The following is a 26,140-nucleotide window of genomic DNA, read 5'->3' as shown; positions in this document are numbered from 1 at the left end:
CGATTTAGAAAAACGCTGACCGTAGATGAATTGTACTCAGGGGCTCAGTGGCGGATCCAGGGGGGGTCGAAGGGGTCCACGGACCCCCCTTGAAGGTTTGATCTTTTAGGCAATAGACTATATGTCTTATATAAATTTTGCTTAAAAGTATCCATAAGGACAATGTTGAACACGAAATGATAGATATTTGCTGTTATAATGTTTAATTTACCTTTAAGTTCCGTTACTAGATAGTAAATTAGGTGATTAGAACCAATTTGTTTGTCAAACATCGACTAAACAGAAGAGAATTATACACAGTTTAAGAAACGGAACCCCCCTTTGAAAAATCCTGGATCCGCCACTGGGGCTTCTTACTAAACTCTATAATCAAGTATCCAGTTTATTTTTTCTTTCTATAGTAGATGTCCTTCAAGTTGTTGATCCTCTCCTTAAGCAAAGCATATCTTTTCTTGTACTCTTGATCGCCTGCACCCTAATACGACCAGGAAAAAAGATAGCGATGAGCGATCAAAAACTGCCAAGAATTCCATGCAAACTACTATACCTTCTATCAGTTTAATTGCATAACAAATTGACAAATAAAACTTTGAAGGAAGGAAGGATGGAATGAAGGAAAGCATTCAAATAAGTAAATAAAAGAAAATGCAAAGAGAAACTTGCGAGTTCTTCGATTTGAACATTCACATACGGCATTTGAAATTTTCAACTCTACAGCTTATAATTTTGTCCCTGAAACTAAGCCACTGATCTGGTGGGATTTATGTAACGGCCAACCTGTCATTTAGAGCTTGGATTCTGTTTATATGATAATGTTTATAAGAACCTTACATTTAGAAGCACACTTCGTTTGCCACTGCATTTAGCATTACACCCCGGCAAGTCCGGAAACTTTCCACAATGCAAAGGTGGACATATCATGCTGTATGCTGTGCTATCATGACCGTTACAGCGAGAGAAACGAGTAGAACTTTAAACATGTTTGCCTTTCTTTCCATCAGCAGTTCAAGATTCTTTCTTGGTGTGGTCGTTTGTTCCAAGAATAGTTAGTGCAAAAGCAACAGTAATATATATATTGTACTAGCGGTGATTAATACTCAGCCGGTTTTCAGCGGTACGTCGTTTGATTTTTTGTGTTATATAAATTTTTCAAGTTTATTCAAGGATTTTTTCTCGTAAAAACGTTTTCGCGGCCGAAAAATTGAAGGATTTAGTTCTTAGGATTTATTTTGTTTTATTCAAGTTTATTTAAGTTTTTTCTCTCGTAAAAACCTAAAGGAAAGGCTTGTAAGAAGGGTAAAGGGATCCCATAATCTCTACCCATCCTGAGTAGTGAGCTCTTCAAAGGGCGGTTTGACAATCAGTTTCTTCTATTCCTTCAAAGTCAACCAGAAGGATGATCATTCAATATTATAGATTTAATTTTTTATCTATTTTCAATAAATTTTGAGGGCATTATGTCCTGAAAGTTCTACTTTTTCAAACCCTCAAATGATCGAAATAAAGCATTGAGTTCAAGTTCACTGATTTCGTGGCTAAAGGGGTGATTAAGTCAAACCTGTCTATAACGGAAAAATATATACTGCTATTTCTCCTCATTTTTCTAACAACTTGTCTGGATTTTTAAAGGGACATTCCTGTTGTACAGCTCTAATTAAAATAATTGATGATTGGCGTGCAAGTTTAGATGATAGGAAAGGAATTGTTACCATAGCAGTAGATCTCAGCAAAGCCTTTGATTCCATCAACCATAATTTGCTTATTGCAAAGCTTAAAGCCTACGGCTTTAACACAGATGCAATTCTTCTTATGAAAGCCTATCTCCTTGGTCGCCGCCAAAGAGTTCGGGTTGACAACGTATTTTCTGAGTGGCAACCAATAACAGCTGGAGTACCTCAAGGATCCTTACTTGGACCGCTTCTGTTCAACATCTTTGTGAATGACTTGAATGACTTCATCTCTACAGTATCTCTACGTATGTATGCTGATGACACTACTGAATACTATGCTGACTACTCTCCTATGGTACTAAACTATACTATCAACAAGGAACTTAACTCCATCAAGGAGTGGGTTACTAGTAACCATCTGTCAATCAACACTGTAAAGACTCAAGCTCTCGTCATCGGAACGAACACTTACAAGTACAATCTTCTATTGGGTGATAATCCTGTGAAAATCAAGGACTCTTTAAAGATACTTGGCGTTACCATTGACTCAAAATTAACTTTTGAGGAACATTTAAATGTCCAGCTTAATAAGGCTTATGCTAAGACAAACGCTTTACGTAGAATAAGACGTTTAGTTCCAGCGCCTGTTATGATTCAATTATATAGGGCTTTTATTTTGCCTCATCTTGAGTATTGTAGCCCTGTGCTGGTGGGAATATCTAAGTCACTCTCAAAAAAATTAGAAGAAGCCAATTATTATATTCTTAGAACTTTATTAGGCCTATCTAAATCTAATTCTTATGACAGCATTCTTAAATCAATTAATATGCGTACCGTAGAACATAGGAGATATTTCCAAGTTTTAGTCTTACTTTTTAAATGCATCAAAGGGAATGGCCCTAGATATATTAATGACTTTTTCAAATTTCGTACAGTTAAGTATAATTTAAGAGGCTCTGGTACTAAACTTGAGCAATATTCATTTAACAGTAAATGGCGTCTTAATTCTTTTGTATCCATAGCTAGTCATCTTTGGAACAATTTACCATCTAATGCGAGAAATGCTGTTAACGTAAATAGCTTTAAGAATATCATACGTAAATTAGACTTCATACCTTTTATATATCGTTAGATAAATTTTTATTTATCATATATTGGATATATATATATATATATATATATATATATATATATATATATTATTTCCTTTATTAACTTCCCATTGTAAATAGATATTTATCATTTCATATTTTATATTTATTGCATATATACATATATATATTATATTTCATATCACTTTAATTTAGGTTATTTCTTAATAGATTAGTGCACGTGCGCATTTTAAACGAGTATGTGAAATGCTCCTAGGCGTTATGTGGATAAATAAACTATTATTATTATTAACGGACCGGACCTGTATATAGCGATCACCCGTATATAACGGTCACTCAGCAATTCCCCGAAAATCTTGCCATACATTCACTGTAAATTTTACTTGATAGCGGTCACCTGAGTAGTTATGACCCCCCCAGATAGCGCACTTACGAGGGGAGGGGTGGTCTAAATTCCTGAATACCACCTTAAGAATGTAGGGGGAGGGGAGGTTGGAATGTAGAGCAGGGTCAAAGTACGAATTCCAATCACCAAGGCGGGAATTTGAAATATGAAATATGAATACATATTTTTATGGAGAGAAAAGTCTAAAAGCCCGATCAAAATCAGCAGAGTCACTTGCTCATCACCTTCGTCGGAAAAACCCCACTTGCACTCAGCTATAATCCAGCCAGCCAGATTACGGATAGATTAGTTAACATGTCATCTGGAAAAGTAATACAAATAAGAGACCGTGGATACGTTATTTTTGCGAAGGATGTTCGAAGGGAGAAAAAAATATGTATCCGCAAACAGAAGAAAGATTTATCGAGCGGGAAGACGGTTCTAACTAGCTCAGGAGTGTCTTTGACTTTAGACGAATGGACATCACTCAAATCGGCAATTGAAACAGTGGATACGGAGTTAGTGAACAATGAGGCAACTATTTGCCTGATTTTGATCGGGCTTTTAAACTTTTCTCTCCATAAAAATATGTATTCATATTTCATATTTCAAATTCCCGCCTTGGTGATTGGAATTCGTACTTTGACCCTGTTCTACATTCCAACCTCCCCTCCCCCTACACTCTTAAGGTGGTATTCAGGAATTTAGACCACCCCTCCCCTCGTAAGTGCGCTATCTGGGGGGTCATAACTACTCACCTGTATATAACGGACGCGGTCACCGGAAACGTTATTCATTAACTGTCACTACATTGAAGGAAAACTTTTATATAACGGTCACCTGTCTATAACGGTCACTTGGCCATTTCCCACGGGTGACCGTTATAGACAAGTTTAACTGTAGTATGCATTTTTAAAAAGTGACAAAAAACTTGGTGTTCACGGTTCGAATGTCCTCACTTTAAGTTTCATTCTTTATTCCTACTTTCTTTCTTGGTCGTTTGTTAGATGAAGCGTTACATTCATAGCATTTAATGTCGAGATATACCAAATCTAAACGTCTCTTTCTGAATAGCACTAAGTAATCTAATATCTTGCTTATGTTATCGACGTTTGATGGGGAGAGAGCCGCCAACATTCATATGCGGTACAGTATTCGTTGGTTCAAAATTAGCTCCCGGCAGCGCCTAAACTAGGAGCCAAGTTCGATCGGGTTTTATTCAAGTGAGGTTTGTTCAAGTGTATTCGAGAGTTTATTCTCGGTTAAACGTTAATTTTGCAGAAGGATTTAGACGGGAGGCCGCGCCGCTTATCTATACATGTATATAGATGCATAGATTTTAGCTAATAAGTTTATTGAGCACCTTTTTTTTTTTTTTTTTTTTTTTTTTTTTGTGCGCAAATTAGCCAACCGCGATTGAGTATTTCAACAATAGGGTCTGCATAAAATTTCATATTTTAAATAAAGGAAAATCGCGCGTGGTCCGGTCTTGCTATGAAGTCTCTCGTCACAACAAAGCATTCCTCATTAGCTTCTCCTGTTAGATCAACCAAGATGGCGGCTGTTTCATTGTTATTCATATATCAAGGGATTTGGAGTCACATGGTTGCACACAATCTATAGTCTCTTGAAACTCCAGTGTGTTCAGAATTCTGCCGTTCTGAAATCTGACCATATCACCCCTATTCTGCGCAATCTTCACTGGCTCATCATCATTGACCTTTTACAATGAAACCATCTTATTAAGAGCTATTTAACTGAAAATATTGCCTGAGAAATTTTAGGAAAAGTAATAAACTTTCCATTCCAATCCTTAAAAACCAACGGAAAACGAGTAAAATTTACTGGCTTCTTTAATTTATAGACGACGACGATAATAATATAAACTTATTTATGAACAATAAAAATCTAGATATTATAAATAATTATATTGATGAAAAATATATCGATATAGTACTGAAGAAGAGTCAAAAAGACATATAACTTATGATTTAAATAAGAATGTCTTGAGTTTCTCTTTAAAACTACTCTCACTAAATTGTGCGCATTCCTTGTGTATTCTTCGTTTGCGCATGACAAAAGAATTGTCATTGATTTCTCAGTGTTATTTCATCCAACATGGCCGTCGTGTCTTTTGTTATTTCAATCCCTTCTTGGGAATGATTGAAAACCAGCAATAGCAGCAGATCGTTCCAAAGCAAGGACGTACATATGGAAAATACACGAACCCACAATTTTTAGTTCTGAACTTAATGGGAGCTGGGATTCGCCTTGTGCTGGGAAAATGGGATTTAATGCACTGGGAATGGGATTGGTAATCAAAGCAAAAACAATTTAAAAATGGGAAGGAGTTGAGATTTCAGCAAAACATAGGCTGGGGCTATGGTATTTGGTCAAAATGAGTGCTAGGAAATGGGGATGCAATGTTTGGAGGCAAAAGAGTGTAACTCGGCTATTGTTAATTAATGGTCATACTTCGCGTTTAAAAAGTGGGCTACCTGTGTCTCAGTTATTCAACCACGGCACTACTTCCGGCCGCTTGCAATAAAATACCTTTGTGATATTTCCTAAAATATTCCCCTAAATCTATTTGTAATTCCAATGACTCATATGTTATAATGTGATTTTTGGCTTTCTTCTAAGATCTTCGGCTGGTTATAATTCATCTGATGGCGTGATAATTTCAAAGGCGTGAAAAGTATTAATTCAAGGTGAGAAAAAAGCTTGACATTTTATATTTTCTAACACTTACAATGTTGAAGTCTTTCATTCGGTATTTAACTAACCCGAATACCTTTACTAAGTGCTTAAGCTCTTTTTACGCTTTCATATTGCTTAAAAAGGCTGCAATCTTGCATTCAGTAGCCTATTTTTAAGATTTTAAGTGCAATAAAAATACGAACTGCACTAGTTCACGTTGGAGCAAGATCGTCGCTCGTTGAGAGTTTCCATTTTAAATCAACTCTCAGCCTGGAATAAAAATGAATAGTTCGACATGAAATTTATTGACGATACTTCCTTGGTACGATTTATTTTTGAAATACATATATGAATTACGTTTGTTCTCAAACAGAAAGAAAAATCCTTAGTATCTTAGCTTTATATTATATGCAGTATTCATGATTCTTGGAAATGATTTAAACTCTGTTTCCTGGAACTGAAGAATATTAATATTTTATAAATTTGTACTCCATTATCAAATTCAGGTAGTTTGCAACTATATCTTAGCCAGATTAAAATGGGTAATTTAAGAAAATTCGAATGAAATATATACAAGAGAACTGTGGACCCCTTGCAGCACTTTGGAATGCAGCTCAATCTGGGGGACAAAACAATAGGTTCCAATTCTCATGAGATTGGAATTCTTTTGTTTTGTCCTCCAGATTGAGCTACTTTGATGTCACATGCAAGGGGTCCATGAATATGTGTTCAAATTTGTGGGGGAGGGGCCAAGGTGGGTGCTTTAACCACTCCCACCTCCAAAGGAGCATTAAATGGCCAGTAACAAAAAAAGCATTTTAATGCAAGCTAATCATGAATGTTTTGAATTTAGTAATTTGTAGTCACAGATTGAAGTCAGAACTATCACAATGGCACATTGGTCCCTGCTTGACTTGGACAAAGAACAGTGAGTATAAAGTGCAATGAAATTATATAATAATAATAATAATAATAATAATAATAATAATAATGATAATAATAACTTTATTTACGTGTCAAAATTTTCTAGTTTACAATAAATTGTGAACTAATAGAGGACTTATAAAACTCCCTCCCATCCCATCTACCCTTCATATGTAATTTAAAAATAAGTAAAAAAAAAAACCCGCGAAATAAATATCAGATAAAATACAATGTAAGAATGTTATCAAAAAAGACAAAACTAAAATATAAATAAAAACATCAACTAAAAAACTCTCTAAGTATTGCATAAATAACAATTTTTAGATCTCTCTGAGATGAGATTATCAATATCTACTTTCCTTACTTTTCTCTTAAATGAGTTGAATGATTCGGAATTCTTAATATCCCTTGGCAACTTAATTAGCCCACACATGAAGTATACAAATTATATGAAGTATACAAATTTTTTAGTTGCTTTAATTATATAATATTTACTAGACTCATGATCAGGGTGGTATTCAAGGGGGATATGAATCGCATTTTACAGAAAATAATTATAACACAAATATATCACAATATTTCACAAAATAATACAAATGGCAATAAAGACAATTCATGTTTTAAAAAATAAGTGTGTGCTCAAATTGAATTTCACCAAAGGATCAAAATGGCCATTTCATGAAAAATAAAAACAGTCACATATATTTAAGGTTTCATGAAATAACCCTTTACCATCTTGTAGACCTGCTTAAAGTGCAAATGAACCCTTTGACAATACATTCAGTACTGGTTCTGCATAAAGTAAATAGTTGATTGGTAAAATATTTCTTGATTTGAGTGATGTGTCTCTAAGTTATAAAGGTTTATACTTCCAATATGTTAATGATGATGACGTCAGGTAAGGTATTTGAGTGTTTTTGTTGTAACTAGTAATACTAAATGCTGGCCATTTTGAAAATAAAAATTTTGAATAGCTTTCATGTAAACCTTGTGTAAAATAATGATGCTTTTTAAATACTGTATCTACAAACCAGTTCGATTTTGTATATTTAATTAAGCCTTAATAGACGTCACACTCATTAGCATATTGGAAGTATAAACCTTCATAATGTAGAGACGCATCACTCAAATCAAGAAATATCTTACCAATCAACTATTTACTTCATGTAGAATCAGTACTGAAAGTATTGTCGAAGGGTTCATATGCACTTTAAGAAGAAAAATGGGAACTGTTAGATAAGTGTATGTTATTTTTGAGTCATACACATGAATATAGGGGTATATTTTCTCCCAATTAATCAGCAATTTCAGCTAAGGCTGCGTTCATAATGTATGGCAGAGGAGGGGAGGGGGAGGTGAAATCTTTAAATGACAAGAAAATTCTTAAGACCCCCCTTGAAGTCCCCCCAAAAATAACTATCCCCCGGGCAATCTCTCGTAGCTTCTTCTAAAAGTTTTGCATCCCCCCAATTGCAATTCTCTGGAAATAATTTTCTAACCCCACCATTTTACTGGTTAAAATTGTTTTGGATCCCCCCTAAATTTAACCTGCCCCCCCCCCCCCCCCCCCTGTATATTATGAACACAGCCTAAGTTCGATTCAATTCAATTTTCAATTCGATTTTATTTCCACTGACTAATAAAGAATTTTAAATACAAAGTAAATAAGTGTATAAATTAGATAGATAAATTAAACAGTTCGAGTTAAAGAAAAAAAGAACATAATTGATAATAATTGCAGTCGATTCTCAAAGTAGCATGTGCTCTCGAGTTGGGAGTCGTAAAGCTACGAATTTAATTTAAGCCATGCCCAAATTTCAATCAACCCAGAAGAATACTAGGCATATCAATAATTTTTTGGGGGTTCAGAATTGAAGTGCAGAAGTGGGATTTAAGACAATGAAAATGGGAAATAGATTTATTATCAGCTGAGCCAATTATATCCATGGGTTTAACCTATAATGTTCTAAAGTCAAAATTTTTATTTTTATTTCTTTTTGAAGGAGAAATTTCTTCTGTCTGACAATTCTAATCAATGATGTTGGCAACAAAAATCTCAGAGAGTATTTCAAAAGGCAGTGGCCAATAGTATATCAGAATTTCAAGGGTACCCCACCACCAGCACCCTGGACTAATGTGCCAAATGATGCCACAGAAATGAATAATATTGAAACAACGCTGAGGTTAAGGGGAAATGATAGAGCAAAGTTCAATAGTGGAAACACCGAAAAATGGGACTTTTCACTTTTATCGAGTGTATTATTACACTCGTCTTTGAAGTTCGTAAACCTTCCTACAAGTCCTGAAAAAAGTGCCTTGGAAGATCTTAAAGATGTGCGTAATGAATTGGTAGGGCATAATACAAGTAGTAAGATAGATGATGCAACATTCAAAACAAACTGGACAAAAGCCTGTAATGCTTTGAAGTTATTTGGAGCAACTCAAGCAGAGTTCACTGAAGTTGAAGATGGTAGGTATTTATTTATACACCCGGGGGGGGGGGGGGGGGGGGTACTAAACTTATCATAACAATCCCAAAATAACATAGCTAAATACACTCCTGACCTCTGCCTCAGTCCAACAAATACATGATGATGATCAAGGGCGGATCCAGGGGGGAACAAAGGGTGGCTGAAGCCCCCCTTCAGCAGAAAAAATGATGCTTTTTTATATTGTTTCCCTTTGTGTTGACGGAAGAAACTCAATTAGCCCCCCCTAAACTCAATTAGACCCCCCCTAATTTTGGCTGGATCCGCCCTTGGATGATAACATAGCTAAATACACCCCTGACCTCTGCCTCTGCATACCAGTTTCACACTGACCTAACCTTAGTCCAACAAATACATGATGATGATGATGATACGATGATGCTGATGGTGATGACAATGATGATGTTAATGATAATGATACGATGATATACGATAAAATGATGATAATATTGATTAAATAATGATTATAATAATGATAATGTAATTATTATAAATAACAATAATATTGATAAATATATAGTAATAATAGTGATAATAAATATAATTTAATACTTATATTGTGTTATAATGTTCGTTTTACCTTTTTAGTCCTGAAGAAGCCATCTGAAACACTGGTGCCAATTCTGAAAAAAATTGTTGCAACAGAAGAAGATATTTCAGACAACATTATAAAAAGTTAGTATTAAAAAATAATATTCATTAATTGCACTGTTGTTAATTGCTTTTGTAATTCCCATAATTTTCATATTTCAAACATTAACTTGCAGTTATTCAGAAATTGGAGGAAAATCAAAAAGAAGTCACTGGAAAAATAAGCCAGCACCATGAGGAGCTAACAGCAACCATCAAGGAAGAAGGTAGATATATAAAGAAGATAAAGATGCTCGGCCTTGGGTGTGTTGAGTTGGGTGTAGTATGATGTGCTGTATGAGGTCATGTGACGCCCAGTGGTGTGGTGAGTTGGGTGTACTATGGTGTTTGATATGATGTCATGTGACACCCAGTGGTGTGGTAAGTTGTTTGTAGCATGGTGTGAGGTATGATGTCATGTGACACCCAGTGGTGTGGTGAGTTGTTTGTAGTATGGTGTGTGGTGTGATGTCATGTGACACCCAGTGGTGTGGTGAGTTGTTTGTAGTATGGTGTGTGGTGTGATGTCATGTGACACCCAGTGGTGTGGTGAGTTGGGTGTAGTATTGTGTTGTATGATGCCATGTGACACCCAGTGGTGTGGTAAGTTGTTTGAAGTATGGTGTGCGGTATGATGTCATGTGACACCCTTTGGTGTGGTAAGTTGGGTGTTGTATGGTGTGTGATATGATGTCATGTAACACCCAGTGGTGTGGTAAGTTGGGTGTAGTATAGTGTGCGGTATGATGTCATGTGACACCTAGTGGTGTGGTGAGTTGGGTGTAGTATGGTGTGTGGTGTGATGTCATGTGACACCCAGTGGCGTGGTGAGTTGGGTGTAGTATGGTGTGGTATGATGCCATGTGGAACCCAGTGGTGTGGTAAGTTGGGTGTAGTATGGTGTGGTATGATGTCATGTGGAACCCAGTGGTGTGGTGAGTTGGGTGTAGTATGGTGTGTGGTATGATGTCATGTGACACCCAGTGGTGTGGTGAGTTGGGTGTAGCATGGTGTGGTGTCATTTTATTTCAATGCCCTTAAACTCGTTTTATAGTTTATTGTGGCATGATGACCTAGTTGGGTAAAGTATGGTGTGGTATGGTATGGAAGATAACATAAGTGTATTGTGGTGTTAGGTTACATGGTCTGGTGTTGTTTAGTGTCGTTGCTGCTGCATAAAGCTATTGTGTGGTGTAGTGCAGTGCAATGAAGTGCAGTGTGTTTAGGTGTGATATGTGTGACATGTGTGATGAGATGGGACAGTTGTCCCATATGTCACATAACGTGACATTAGCATTGTAAAGTATCATTATTTATATCAGGGCAACGGACAAGGTCACTGATTGAAAAGCAAAATGAGTCTTCAAGACACGTCCTGATGGCAGAAGATCAACGCCTTCTTCTTCAGGAACGTCTTCCTAATTTCCAAGATGATGTTATAGCAACCAAAATCCTAGACAACCTGCCATGTTTGACGCAAGAGCAGAAAGATCAGATAGCACACGATGAAAAAACCTTTCAAACCTCAAAAGGTGTTAGAACACTGGTGGAGAAACTAGAAGAACACGAGGAAGGTTTTGTACAGTTTGTTCGTGCACTTCGTAAAGCTGATCTTGGCCATGTGGCTGTGATACTGGATGCTGACTTTGAAGGTGAATAGAACAAATCATCATCATCATCATAAACATCATCAGCAGCAGATCATGATCATGATCATCAGCATCATTATCAAAATCGTCATCAACATCGTCATCTCCATCATCATTGTGATCATCATCAAAATCGTCACCATGCGTAGTCATTAAAATCATCATCATCGTCATTATCATCATCATCATCATCATCAAAATCATCATCAACAGCATCCTTTTTGTCACCGACATCAACATCGTCGTTATCATCATCATGAATATCATCTTCATTAACACCATCACCAACAACGTTATTATCATCATTATAATATATCCATTTCTATAGTCATAGTTATTAATACTAATGCCATTACCATTAACTTTTGTTGCTGTTGTTCAGAGCACAGCGATGAGGATGAAACCACAATAGACAAAGAGGACACTAACTACTCAGTTATTGGTTCCGCTGTAGGTAAGACTCCAATTGCAAGTCCCTGAGAAAAGTAATTCAGTATTTTCATTTACTCCAAATCTCTCTCCTTTCTCTCCAATTCCTATTTTTCAGACGTCATGATTTCAATGCGTATCTTTGATGAAAAAAAATATTCGAGACGATCAGATTTAGAACGAAATATTGCATCTTCATTCAGCAACAGCTCGTCTGATGAGTCCAAGACTTTAAGAAAAGATTTCCAGAAGGTATGAATGGATGCTTTGTGAACAAACGAGCGGCAGAAATAATTTTACCAGACTTGGTTCGCGAGGAAGTGTGAACCATAGCAGGAAAAAAATCCAAGGAATGATATATTTTATGTGAATTTCTAGTCTAAAATCCCTGAATCGTATTATGCAGCACAGAACCATTAGTTTAAACTTTCCTGCATGTGAGCAAAACGGTTTTTTTCATATCATTTGTCCTTCTAAAAGAAATATATCTTCTTCACACGAAGCATCTAGGCAGTGATCACGAGCCAAGTGATTTGTCATTGAAATTGCAAAATTCGAGTGCTCAAATCCCTGCCATACCATGCAGCACAGATTCAATAACTAATAGTTTAAACTTTTCTGAAATCAAAACTGTTTTTTTTTCATTCAAGGTGCTACCAAAAGGAATATATTTTGTTCACACTAAGCAGCTGGGCAGCGATAGCCAAGATAATAATGCAACGAGCAGTCTTCCCACAAGCAAGAAGGACTCAATAGTGTTTGTTTTTAGAGTGGCCAAAGCTAGCGTTCTCGACGAGCTGTGGAAAATTTACCAGGACAAATCCCTGGACAAAAAGCTCCACCAAGCTTTAAAGTCAAGAAAGAGCATAACCTGGAACTTGTCTTTGGAGATATTGTTCCAAGAAAAAGATTATATTGTTATCAAAAGCATTCTTGCAGGTAAAAAATAATCTTAAAGAGATTGAATTAGTCGCTGCTTGCATAAATCATTTGATAAAAATAAAACCAATTTTAACGGATTCGAATTTTGCAATGTTTTTTTAATGTCAAAAAGTAACATATTGACTCTAACAGGAACTAAAGAAGATGTCGAAACAGAAACTGCCAAGGAACCTTTGAACTCATCTAAAGGTACACAAAAATATCGGCAAAAACGATATGTTATCTCGGTTGTCTCAGTGCAATAGCTTTGTAAAAAATGACTGCAGTGTTAAAAATCAAAAATAATAATTTCAACCTAAGGGAAATTGTTGATGAGTGGACACTAAAAAGAGGTTGATCGCTCAATAGAGATATAAATTAGTAGCAAAAACCATCTTTGACAAGTGCCAAAAAATAAATAGAGCTTATCCCCTGAGCGATCGTATTCTTCATTATCGTATTGTCATACTTCTCCTTGTGTTTCGTTTTTCAGAAGATTCTAAACTAGGTTTTTCAGACTCAGAAAAAACAAGCTCTTTGGAAGATGATACAAAGTTCGTAACACAAGGTAAATGATCTTATCTTGAGAATTGAAATCGTTTATATTGTTAATACTTCATTATTTTGAATCTGGGGTAGGGAAATTTAGTCCAAAGGGGTCTAGACCCTCCACTTAGTCGACTACATTTGTGTTTCAACAGGTTCAAGACCAGAAGGAACTTCAAACATTAAAAGTGCAAAACCTATTCCACGAGGTAAGCAACAAAATTTTCCCTGCACCCTCTCCTCCCTGCTTCAAAACTAAATGCATTTACCAATGCTATCAAATTGAACTTTGTTATCAAATCGTTAGTATACTTGGATGACGGTACCTACAATCTCAGCTGTGAACTCAAACTTCGTGAGTACCAGAAAGAGCTAGCAACGTCTGCCCTGGAAGGCAAGAACACCATCATCTGTGCACCAACCAACAGTGGCAAGACCTTCGTTGCTATGGAGATTGCTAAAAGACACCTTGATGTTTATAAAGATGGCATTGAAGGTAAAGCATGGTTATTGTGGGTAGATAGAACATACAACATGCACAATAAAATAATAGAAATAAAATAAAATAAAGATAGACCTCTTTGCCTTGGGCGTAATGTTTTCTCATTTCAGACCACGTGTCATTCTCATTCTCTTGAGGATCAGATTCTTTGTTTGAGTTGTATCCATATTCAAGTGTCTTCTCGTGCACAACTGTTAAACAAAGAAATGATACTCTAAGGAATGACACATGGTCTTAAATGGGCAAAACATTTTACCCAAGCTAAAGAGGTCTGGGTCATTTTGGTCTTTTTGCCCAAACTTGGTCGTGGTCTGTCATCATTACGAGTAGGAGTGGAAGGATAGCAGCAAACAACCCTGGTTTTTTTGATGACATTCTCAAGTATGGCTTGGGTATCATAGAGGATCTATGATATACAATGCTTTAAATGCTACTTTTAATTCTATCCATACAGCCTGCAAGGATGTGTCAAGACCCAAGGTGATCTTCGTGGTGGATAAGCAAAACTTGGTGCTTCAACAAAGAGCCCGTTTTGAGGAGTATCTGACGAACTACAGCATATCAGATATCTCGGGAAGCAATTCAGATGTGATTCCTCTTCACTGTAGGATCCAGGAAGAGGATGTAGTCGTGTTGACTGCAGGGATACTGGTGAACGCCCTGGTTGACAAATCAGTCCATATTACAGATATAACACTTCTAGTGTTTGATGAATGTCACCATGCCAACAAGGATCACCCGTACAACCAAATCATGCAGGAATATCTGGATCTAAAAATCAAGAAAAATGTCCAGAATCTGCCTCAGGTAGTGAGTCCCCTTCGCTGCCCTTTTTATTTTCTTATAATTGTTTTCCTTATCCCTTTCTCTTTGTTTTCTCTTCTTTATATTACAATAGGACGTTTGCATGATGGCGTCATTGACCTCTACTACCAGACTTCCTTGCACACTTCCTTTTGTTCAGTTTATTAGCACCAAAATATATTGTCTTACTATTCTCATGAGGGAATACAAATTTAATTAAGAAAGAAAGAAAATTCGTAAAGCATTTTGGTAGTGGGAGTCAAATAACGCCATCGTGCAAACGTCCTATTCTTTTTCTACCAAGTCTTTGTGCTTCTTTTCCATTATCTCTTCCAAGTTCTCTTCGGTGCTATTGACAAACTTTAATAGACGTCAAACCTTATTATCTTGGGCGTAATGTTTTTCCATTTCAAAACACCTGTTATTCCCTAAAGTATTATATTTCTTTGTATAACGGTTGTGCATGAGAAGACACATGAATCAATATTGATATACAACTGATGCAAAGAATCTTATTCTCAAGAGAATGACACGTCTGAAAAGAGAAAGCATAAGACGCAAAGTAAAAAGGTCTACTTCAATGATTATTCAAGTTCGTTTGGATCATCGGCTTAAGAGATCGCGAGAGAGTCTCATTGCTCTCTGCCATTGGATAGAGCATTGTATATTAACCACTCCTTCGATAAACAATGACACGGCAAACACGAAACGAGTATAGCAAGCTTTACAACCCAAACGCCCGCCCGTACGATCTGCGTTCGATGTCTACATCACTATAACGTTTCTCCGTGTCGCCACTCGCTACACCGAAGGGCTGCTTCCGTATCTTAACACCAACAAAAATGAAGGCAAGTATAATATAGTACTAAGGTACTTGGATGTATTTCAGGTCATTGGTCTTACCGCTTCTCTCGGTGTTGGTCATTCCAACACCAAAGACAAAGCCAAGGAATACATCTTACAGATGTGTGCCAACTTAGACGCCTCAAAAATCAGCACTGTCCGTGAGAACTTAGAAGACCTCTTAGCCAACGTCACTGGGCACGTGCCTGTTAAGAGGATCGTACCCCCTGTCAATCATGATGTGCAAAACATTTTTGAAATCGAGGTTAACAAGGTAATAGATTGAATCAGAATTTAAGTAGTCGCTTCTAGGAATATAAAGTAATGGTTACGTTAATGCGTCATGTCTAGACCAGAATGGACGTTGTTTATCCAACTCATAAAATGCCTATAGATCTAGAGGCTTTGCACCATCACGTGATGGCAGCCATGACAGGAGGCTTAAGAGTTTCTTTCCCCTGGGAAACTAAATTCTTTCTCGTGTAAATCAGATTAGTCCAGATTCAATAGCGCAGCGCAACCGTGACGTCATAAAAACGAAGACAAAGGCGAAACTCAGTTAAATAAACTTACAAGTTTACTTCCAGCAGATAATTTTCACAGCCGATCGCAGTTGATCTTAGTTTACATGGGTTATTACTGTAACTTTAAGTAAAAATAATAAAATCGGCTCGTATTATCCTCATAGCGGTTAAACAGAATGCAATGTTTGTCCGAATCTTTGAGCTTTTTTTAGAATCAGTGCGCTGCGCTATTGTTCCTGCCTCCTGTCATGGCTGCCGTTGCGTGAATCTGCAAAGCGGCTCTCTTTTAGATTTTCAGCTCATTTTTGTAAATTAATAATAATATCCGAAGCTGGTGCAAGAATGGACAAGGACTATGTATAATGATCAATGCGATATAAACCTTGGTTATCAAATACCAACTGACATTTTATTTTTGCTTTACAGACAATGGAAGAAATAGAACTTTTCGTGAATAAGTTGCGACCAAACACGTCAAGACCTCAAGCAGCTTCACCAACAGATAGACAGTTGGAAAGTTACCGACAATGGATCGAACTGCTCCAAAATGATACCGAGATTTCAGACAATCGTACCAGGTTCACCTGCGCAGAACAACTGAGAAGGTAAGAAAGTATGATTGATGTACTGATCGAAAACAGAATCGTCGGTGAAGGAGTTGATGGTGATGATTATGATGGATGGTAATGATGGTGTTGTGGTGATGATTATGATGTCGATGATGGTGGTGGTGGTGACGATGATAATGTAGATAATGGTGATGGTAATGATGAAAATGATGATGGTGGTGACGATGATGGTGATGGTAATGATGATGATGTAAATGATTAAAGTAGATAATGATGGTGGTGGTGATGGTGAAGTTGTGTAAGATATAATGATGGTGATGATGATGATGATGGTGGTGATGATGAAGATAATGATGGTGGTGGTGGTAGTGATGAAGATGATGGTCCTCGTGGCATGTCTGATGGTGTATAATGATATCGTTCATTGTACATTACAGGTATCATGAGGCCCTACTCATCAACAACACAGTAAGAATCGATGACGCAATAAAATATCTCTCGGATTACTTCGACGATCGCGACCCGACTATGTTCACCCAAAATTGTACCCTTCTTCAAGAATTCTACAATCAAACGATGAAGCGGATTCAAGACCACATCAATGAAAACGGCAAGCCCGACAATCCTCTGCTAAAAGGTTTGGAAAAGTTAATCATTGAATTTCATGAAAAAAATGAAGAGTCAAAAGCGAAGGGGATTTTATTCACTCGTACAAGGGATTATACTGTGGCATTAAAGAGATGGATGATGGAAACAGAAGAACTAACCGAGATCTTGAAACCAGAAGTATTAGTTGGAAGTGGTGATGGAGAGAGTAAGTTTAATTTAATTCTATTTAACTCTTTTTACCATTTTACACATCTTCGTTTTCATATCTATACACACCCTCTGGTGATTTTTATACTCCCCCACACACTAACAACAATTGTGTATAGATATGAAGATAAGCAAGTCCGCCTTCAATCTCTCGATTGAAAAATTATCAAAAAAACACATCTTCGTTAATTGCATTTTACCCTTTTTTTTTTTTTTTTTTTTTTTTTTTTTTCTTCTAATTTCGACCTTCCAACCTTCCATTCTTCCAATTTATTTCCAATATATCTCTTTATTCCTTCATTCCATTCGTCATCAATTCATTCGTAATAAAATACCTTAAAAAGTTTTCTTCCATTATCCACACTATTCCTAACTTCGTTTCCATTTGTCCTGTCCCTTTTTTCCTTCCTTTCACATTTTTTTATATTTGCCATTATCCCTTTTACCATTTCTTAATAACTCCTCGTTTTTTGTTGTTTTTTTTTGTTGGTTTTTTTTTTTTTTGTTGTTTTTTTCTTTTTTTTTTGTTCGTTTTTTTTTTTTTTTTTTGTTTTTTTTTTGTCGAGACTGATTGATATTATGGTGTCTCGTACAGTTGGTCTATCCCAAACACAACAAGAAGCAGTGATCAAGAAATTCAAAACCGGAGAAGTAAACATCATCATTGCAACAACCGTTGCTGAAGAAGGACTGGACATCTCTGACTGCAGCTACGTCATTCGCTATGGAATGCTGGGAAATGAAATTTCCAGTGTCCAGGCACGTGGTCGTATCAGAGCCAAGGAGGGTAACTACGTGTACATGCCTGATTCGAGGAAGAGGGGAGTGGATCATGAAATGCGCAATGATTACCGAGAGATACTCATGGAATCTGCTCTAGAAGAAGTACAGGACATGGAAGAGAGTTTGTTCTTGGACAGGGTGATGGAACATATTTGATTTTCTTCAGATATATCAGGAGAGAAGTCTAGACAAGAGGGGTGGGGAGGCTACCTCATTACTCCTCCCCTCTTCCTACACCGGATATCCGACCCCTTCTAAATTGGGTCCCTTCAGATGGGAACTAGTTTTGACCTCATCTCCAAACATATTTACACTCCCAGAGGTAGTGGGCACTGGGTATCCCCACCCCTCCCCTCTAAATCTGGTCTTGTAAGATGGAAACTGTTTTGACCTCATTCCCAGTGTACAGCAAAAACAAATTCAAAGAGTGTTTTTTTTTTTTTTTTTTTTTTTGTTTTTGTTGGTTTTTTTTTTATTATTATTATTACATAATTTTCCTTTATGAGTCACTCCTGCTATGCTTCGCAGTCCCTGACTCACAATCTACTCTTTAAATCGCAGATTAATGGCCTTCAAAACCAAATTCTTCATGAGCTCCAAGTCAGAAGAGAAATCGAAGCCTCTAACAAATCACAGTACCAAGATGAAGATCATATCTCGTTTCTGTGCAAGAAATGTGAGCAGTACGTCTGTAGATCTCGAGATATCCGTCGATATAAAATCACCAACCACGTGGTCGTAAATCCAAATGTTGAAAAGCTATTTAAGGTGATAAAGAGAGAAAAACCTAAAGGACGTCGTGGTCGTTTCAACGAGCATAAGGTGAGTTTCGACTCTCATTCCTTCACTACAAGAACTTATCTTATATAATATGGCTAAAGCTATAAGCTTCCTATTCCGTTACTAGACTCTTTAATGCTTCCAACCACTTATCCTTTAAATCTACAGGTTCATTGCAAAGAGTGTAACTTGGACTGGGGAATACCGTTGTTAACAAAAGGGACACGCTGGCTGTGTATGAAAATTGAAAGTTTTTGGGTCGTAGTTGACTCTGTCAAAACACCCATTAAAAAGTGGAAAGACGTTCCCTTTACGATTGAAGAAGTTTCGTTGGACAAGTTGTTTGAGCTGCGAAAACTGCTCGGTCAGAATGAATGAACGAATGAGTGGACGAACGAACATGATGAATGGAATATGAATGAATGGATTGAGCCTGATTGATTGATTGATTGATTGATTGATTGATTGATTGATTGATTGATTGATTGATTGATTGATTGATTATTTGATATGACTCATGAATGAAGGGATGGATCAGACGGACGGACAGATGGACGGACGAACAAACGGATAGATTTTTTACTTTATTTTTATTTTTTTGATTGGATGGATTGATGAATGGATCACGGACGGACTGAAGAATACAAGGACGGATGGACGCACGGACGGACGAATGAATGGATGGAGGAATTCAATGAATTCAATTAAAGTTATCCATTTTTTTTAATGTATAAACGATTTCAATTTACTAATGTTGGCCTTGTCACAGACTTGTCGTTTTTCTGCTTTGCCGCATCAATATCATATTGCTTTTAAATTTACGCAAAAGTACGCAAAAATACCCTTTTTTGAGTATAGGTATTTTAACCGAACACCGGAAGTGACCCAGGCATTTCTAGGGGAAATATCGGAAAGTGATGCAAGTGCTGCTAACCATATTTCAGGGGCTAATTTTTTACTAAAATTCGACTAGCTTATGAAAAAAAATTAAGAATATTATACAAAACTTTGATTTTTTTGTCTTTATTAACTCAAGGGCGCTAGGGCAAAAATTGGTGGTTTTTTTAGCCGTTAGACTCCGTTATATTGGTGTTTTTTTAGCCGTTAGAAACTGCTTAAACTGTTACTCATCTGTTCTGTTATGTGCTGGCTTGATTTATTCAAAATACTGCTGTGACCAACGGTCCAATCGTACGTAACGAACTACTGTATCCTATACCTGCCTCGTGACCGCTTACGTAAGCGTACGCGTCGGTTAACAGCGAGGTCGGAAATTAATTTTTCCGAATTTAATTCCAAGGGCTTTCGCCCGGAATAACCTCGTTCCCAAGCACTACAACTTACCTATATTATCTTCTACTATTTCATTAGTGCCACGCGGTCCACATACTCTCTTCGTCGGTTAATAAGTTAATCCAAATCCCCTAGAATAACCAAAAATGAACAGGGGTAGGAAAAGAAAGGCCAATCTATTGTTCTCTCGTCTGCTCGTGTAATAGGATTAAAGTGAAAGGTACGGTGGCAATTTGTTTACTCAGCGATGACAGATGTGTAACCAACGAAACCTAACGAACCAACTTCGAATCCAGCCGAACTGGCCTCGGCCAAACTCGAACCCCGACTTACTTGTCAACTTACCGTTTGCATTTAAATTCAGGAAAGGTTTCGCTATGGCTGTAAATTACGAACAGTTTTAAAAAACCAGTTCCATTCGAACTGACTCCATTAAGCGGATTAGAGAGGTACCATCTAACACGACACGTGAACGTTGTAAAAGGTCACGGCCGGGGGCTGTCATTGGAAAAGATTGTTTGGGTCACGAGTCGGGGTTCGAGTTTGGCCGAGGCCAGTTCGGCTGGATTCGAAGTTGGTTCGTTAGGTTTCGTTGGTTACACATCTGTCATCGCTGAGTAAACAAATCGCCACCGTACCTTTCACTTTAATCCTATTACACGAGCAGACGAGAGAACAATAGATTGGCCTTTCTTTTCCTACCCCTGTTCATTTTTGGTTATTCTAGGGGATTTGGATTAACTTATTAACTTATTAACCGACGCGTACGCTTACGTAATCGGTCACGAGGCAGGTATAGGATACAGTAGTTCGTTACGTACGATTGGACCGTTGGTCACAGCAGTATTTTGAATAAATCAAGCCAGCACATAACAGAACAGATGAGTAACAGTTTAAGCAGTTTCTAACGGCTAAAAAAACACCAATATAACGGAGTCTAACGGCTAAAAAACCACCAATTTTTGCCCTAGCGCCCTTGGTTAAATTCTATTAAACTCAAATTCTTTAGGAATAAATGAATAATTCAAAATTGGATTTGCAAACTGGGGAATCCCCAACTCTAGCCGACTGGTCGTCGCTCTGATTTGACTCGGCACGAATTGCTTCCCATCAAAATTAATTTTAACCATTAAATACCTCAACCTTCTTTATTTTTGTTGTAAATTCGTGAACTAACAGATTCTATTTTATTTTGAAATAGAAAAAAATCGGAAACGGATTTGTGGCTGAAGTTGCTTAATGCAAATATGCAAAAAAAAATTATTTTCAAAATTAGGAGAATTTTTTCATAGATCACAAAAATCTATTTCGTGTCTTTTATTTTTCATTACTCTCTCTCCTTCTTGCTCTTTCTTAAACTCCTCGTAGTCCTGTTTTGCTTTTCTTTTATTCATTTCTAAAAGTGACAGATTCGAGGACCTGAGAATTCAATCACAAAAACCTTTCAATTTTAAAGGATTTTAGATTTATTGTTTTTTTATTGATGTTAGAACTTTTTATTCGCATGGCCAGAAATTAACTTTTCTCTAGTTTAATGAGGTTTACGATAACAGAAAATTGTTTTAAATTTTCTTTGAAATGAATAATCAAAGAATTAGGAGTCGTAATGAAATAAATAATTTACTTCCGGTGGTATTCGAAAAGTCAACAACGTAGCGAGGTGGAGCCAAAATATTTCGGTTATTTTGATCTTTTTATCGGATATTCAATTATACCTACCCCAACATCACCTACTTTCACTTTCAAATCCATCATTCTAGATTTCGCCCACTTCCAATTGAAATCTTACCCGCAAAATACAGCAGGGATTCCTTGTGACGGGGAAATCCCGCAGATCCTTACTACTGGGAAAACCAGACTCTGACATCATTTGAAACATAACATCCGGTCGTCTTTACTCCTCTTATAAAATTCAATTAGTCTTATTTTACCATCACTTCTACGGAGCCTTTGGACACCCAAACCAACCGACAGAGAATTCAAATAGATATTTTCTCGCGATGAAGGTTTTAGAGAAAAAACTTTTGGACGAAAGGCTCATATATTTTCTAGAGAAGCTTTGCCCGGATGATGTTTTATCACACCTTCGTTGTCTCCCTGAAACAGACAAAGAACAGATTAGATGTGATGCTAAAATCACCGGAGATACACGAGCAACAGAGACGTTGTTCGATCGGTTGAAGAGAAGAGGAGACGAAGCGTTCAGCCAGTTTGTTCGTGCTCTACGAAAGACAGGAAATGACCAGTTAGCTATGATTTTGGATCCATATTTTACAGGTATATCTTAAAGAAATTGTAAACTAAGCTTCTTACTTAATAGTACTTAAGGGAATTTTCATTGCGCTTCCTAATACCATAATTGCAAAATATTTAAAGCTTAGTTTATTCTAATTTTCTTGCTTCCTAGTACCATAATTTCAAAATATTTAAATCTTAGTTGATTCTAATTTTCGTGCTTCGGCTAGTACCATAATTGCAAAATATTTAAAGCTTAGTTCATTCTAATTTTCTTGCTTATTAGACCATAATTTCAAAATATTTAAATCTTAGTTGATTCTAATTTTCTTGCTTCATAGTACCATAATTGCAAAATATTTAAAGCTTAGTTGATTCTAATTTTCTTGCTTCCTAGTACCATAATTGCAAAAAATTTAAATCTTAGTTGATTCTAATTTTCTTGCTTCAGCTAGTACTATAATTGCTTAGAGTTGAATGTATTGCAGCCAACCTAGTCGTGTACTGTGTTAGCTGGTATAGTTTTAAGCCACTATCAAAAGAAAACAATTCAAAGTTGAAGTATTTTTTAAAGACAATTTAAAACAAACACCAAATCATATACATTGTATTGTACACAGCCATTAAGAAAAAAAATTTTTTAATCAGGATATTATTTTATTTTATTTTATTTTATTTTATTTTATTTTATTTTATTTTATTTTATTTTATTTTATTTTATTTTATTTTATTTTATTTTATTTTATTTTATTTTATTTTATTTTATTTTATTTTATTTTATTTTATTTTATTTTATTTTATTTTATTTTATTTTATTTTATTTTATTTTATTTTATTTTATTTTATTATTTATTTTATTTTATTTTATTTTATTTTATTTTTCCAAATACAGTAATAGACCCTTTTCGAGTTCCAAATTACCGCTGTGTTTCTTGATTACAGACTCATATGCTCAGCCTAAACCTCGAATCAGTGACTAATTACTCGCAAATACCAACGGTAAAGTAAAGAATGCACAAGTTCAACAATACGAACACTTTGAAACTTGACGGACCTTGACTGGAACATGTGAATATTCTTCACAAAATCGAGGCTTAGCCTGAGCAAATGAGTCTGTAATCAAGAAACACAGCGGTAATTTGGAACTCGAAAAGAGTCAATTCTATTTTTTCAAATCTTAATATTTTTAGAGGAGTTCTTTTTTTCCGTGCAGACAGAATTGTACGAAAGTGAACCTTTAATTTATCATAAAACGCCTCGTTCCTGCCAAAGTTTAATGTATATACACCTACTTGCAAGAACATTGTCATACGATATTAGAACATTAGTAATTTAGTGAGAAAGGAATACATTAAAAGACAAAAGAAAAAGTTCAGCTTCAGTGATCTTCTTTTGTTTTGTAATATAATTCCTATCCCACTAAATCACTAATGTTCTATTTTCGTATGACAACGTTCTTGCAAGTAGGTGTATGCAATAAATCTTTCTTTTTTTATTTATTTATAGTGGATGAGAACCTCGAGCAGGAGATTTTTATCCAACGCAATCATACACTACGTGTAGTTGGAACAGCCATAGGTAAGTGTTGTAATCTGCAGTGCGTGTGATTTCTTTCGTTTCATTTTTACCTCCCATTTCAGTTTAATCTTCCTTTCTTCTGTCTTTTCAATATTCTCCTTCGCTTACCCTCCACTTCCCTTTTCATTTTGAACAACCATTTCATTTTCTCTCTAAGTCACGGCATGGAAAATTAAAATGACGCCGGTTGAAATTTTAAGCTTGTTGGGCTTTGCGGAGGGAGGAAAACAGGAGAACCCGCAGAAAACCCGCAGAAAACCCCAAAAATGTGAACGTTGCAACTTCTTCTTTCTCCCATATCTCGTCAATAGTTCCTTTCAATACTTATGATATACAGGACGCCCAAGCCCAGCCAGTGGCAATGGCTGCATTTGGTATTTATCTTGCCTTTTGCTCGATTTTTAACAGACATTGATTTCACGGTTCGAGTTATGGATGTCCCTAATCACTACCTGAGCCACGTGGAAAAAGCCATCGTGGAAGGATTTATAAGTGAAAAGTCTAAAGAAGCCAAGGATTTGAGGAACAGGATGGCAAAGGTAGTTCTGACGAAATAGCGTGATAATATTTTACTCCACTCCACTCCACTCCACTCCACTCCACTCCACTCCACTCCACTCCATTCTACACCACACCACTCCACTCCACTCCACTCCACTCCACACACGCACATCACACCACAGTACACCAAACACATTACACAAAACCACAATACACCCAACCACACTACGCCACATCAAACCACGACACATTCACATCACACCATCAAACCACTAACATTAAACCATAGCACATCACGCAACACCACATTACATCACACTACATTACCCCACTCATCTCACCACACCACACTACACCACACACCACATCACACCACACCACACCACCACACCACACACCACACCACCACACCACGCCACACCACACCACACCACACCACACCACACCACACCATACCACACTACACTACACCACATCCACACCACACCACAACACAACACACCACAACACAAAACTGCACCACATCACACCACATTACACTAAACCACACTACACCACACCACCACACCACACCACACACACCACACCACACCACACCACACCATGCCACACTACACTACACCACATCACACCACACCACACCACAACACACCACACCACACCACACTACACCATACCACACTACACTACACCACACTACACTACACCACATCACATCACACCACACCACACCACCACAACACATCACACCACGCCACACCACACCACGCCACAACACACCACAAAGAAAAGGAAGTGATATCTTACCCATGCATATCCTCGTTTGTTTAGTTCCTCCCACAGGGCGCTTCTTTCGTACATACGGTAACACAGGAAACCCACAGTAAATCTGCCTTGATGATCCGAGTGTCAAAAGTAGAAGCAGCCAACGAACTGTGGGAAATGTACCAAAATAAGAAGCTCCAGAATTGCTTGGCTGACCTACTTATTACCTCTGAAATCAAAGACACGGTCAAGGATAAGGAACTGCATTTGGAAGTTCACTTCCTTAAGGATGTTTATGAAAATGCAAGAAAGAAGTTGGAAGGTAGGGTGCTTTTTGTGTTTAACTCCCTTGAGTATTATTTCTTTACTTTGCTGGTAATGATTTAGAACCTTTTCTGTGGGCAAGTGATTTTTTTTTTTCATTTCAGTCCACATGAATTTGCTTGAGTATTATTTCCTCCGACTTATAGCGATTAGAACCCTTTACTTTTGCCATAGTTAGCTAGCGTCTTCCCTTCTCAGGACACAATTTATTTCCTTGAGTATTATATATTTCTTTACTCGTAATGATCATAATCAACATCACTATCATAATCATTATCATCTTGACCATCATTATTATCATCATCATCATGGCATCATCATCATTTTTATCTTTATTATAATCATCATCATTTATCTTATGAGAAGCT

The 26,140-nt window shown here is 36.8% G+C and overlaps 2 protein-coding genes across 3 annotated transcripts in view; both read left to right on the top strand.

Moving 5' to 3' along the window:
* Positions 1–5,676: 5,676 nt before the first annotated feature.
* Positions 5,677–19,842, top strand: LOC116298609 (ATP-dependent RNA helicase DHX58). Of its 2 annotated transcripts, none has more exons than XM_031707127.2 (20): positions 5,677–5,878; positions 6,721–6,795; positions 8,795–9,261; positions 9,869–9,955; positions 10,048–10,137; positions 11,233–11,562; positions 11,942–12,013; positions 12,107–12,240; positions 12,639–12,927; positions 13,063–13,119; positions 13,406–13,477; positions 13,611–13,664; positions 13,763–13,951; positions 14,412–14,764; positions 15,651–15,878; positions 16,555–16,733; positions 17,135–17,511; positions 18,109–18,434; positions 18,858–19,118; positions 19,245–19,842. In XM_031707127.2, exons 2-20 carry the CDS (start codon positions 6,758–6,760, stop codon positions 19,452–19,454), a joined length of 3,813 nt encoding a protein of 1,270 aa, XP_031562987.2. In that variant the 5' UTR covers positions 5,677–5,878; positions 6,721–6,757; the 3' UTR covers positions 19,455–19,842. The 2 variants fall into 2 exon arrangements, with proteins under 2 accessions (XP_031562987.2, XP_031562986.2); XM_031707126.2 differs by having other exon boundaries at positions 13,403–13,477.
* A 2,262-nt stretch (positions 19,843–22,104) lies between these two features.
* Positions 22,105–26,140, top strand: part of LOC116298607 (ATP-dependent RNA helicase DHX58) — a 13,751-nt gene continuing 9,715 nt past the window's right edge. Inside the window, exons 1-4 of the mRNA XM_089031266.1 lie at positions 22,105–22,646; positions 24,111–24,182; positions 24,591–24,721; positions 25,515–25,770. Of these exons, the coding sequence (XP_088887392.1) occupies positions 22,370–22,646; positions 24,111–24,182; positions 24,591–24,721; positions 25,515–25,770 (736 nt within the window). The 5' untranslated portion in view covers positions 22,105–22,369. The remainder of the gene's footprint in view (positions 22,647–24,110; positions 24,183–24,590; positions 24,722–25,514; positions 25,771–26,140) is intronic.

Source organism: Actinia tenebrosa, unplaced genomic scaffold, assembly GCF_029948245.1.
Source record: "Actinia tenebrosa isolate PJP-AT-01 unplaced genomic scaffold, QUT_ActTen_1.0 PGA_scaffold16__25_contigs__length_10494907, whole genome shotgun sequence".
Classification (NCBI taxonomy): Eukaryota; Metazoa; Cnidaria; class Anthozoa; order Actiniaria; family Actiniidae; genus Actinia; species Actinia tenebrosa.
Note: the sequence above shows the minus strand (reverse complement) of the source record. Positions and strands in the feature narration are given on the sequence as shown.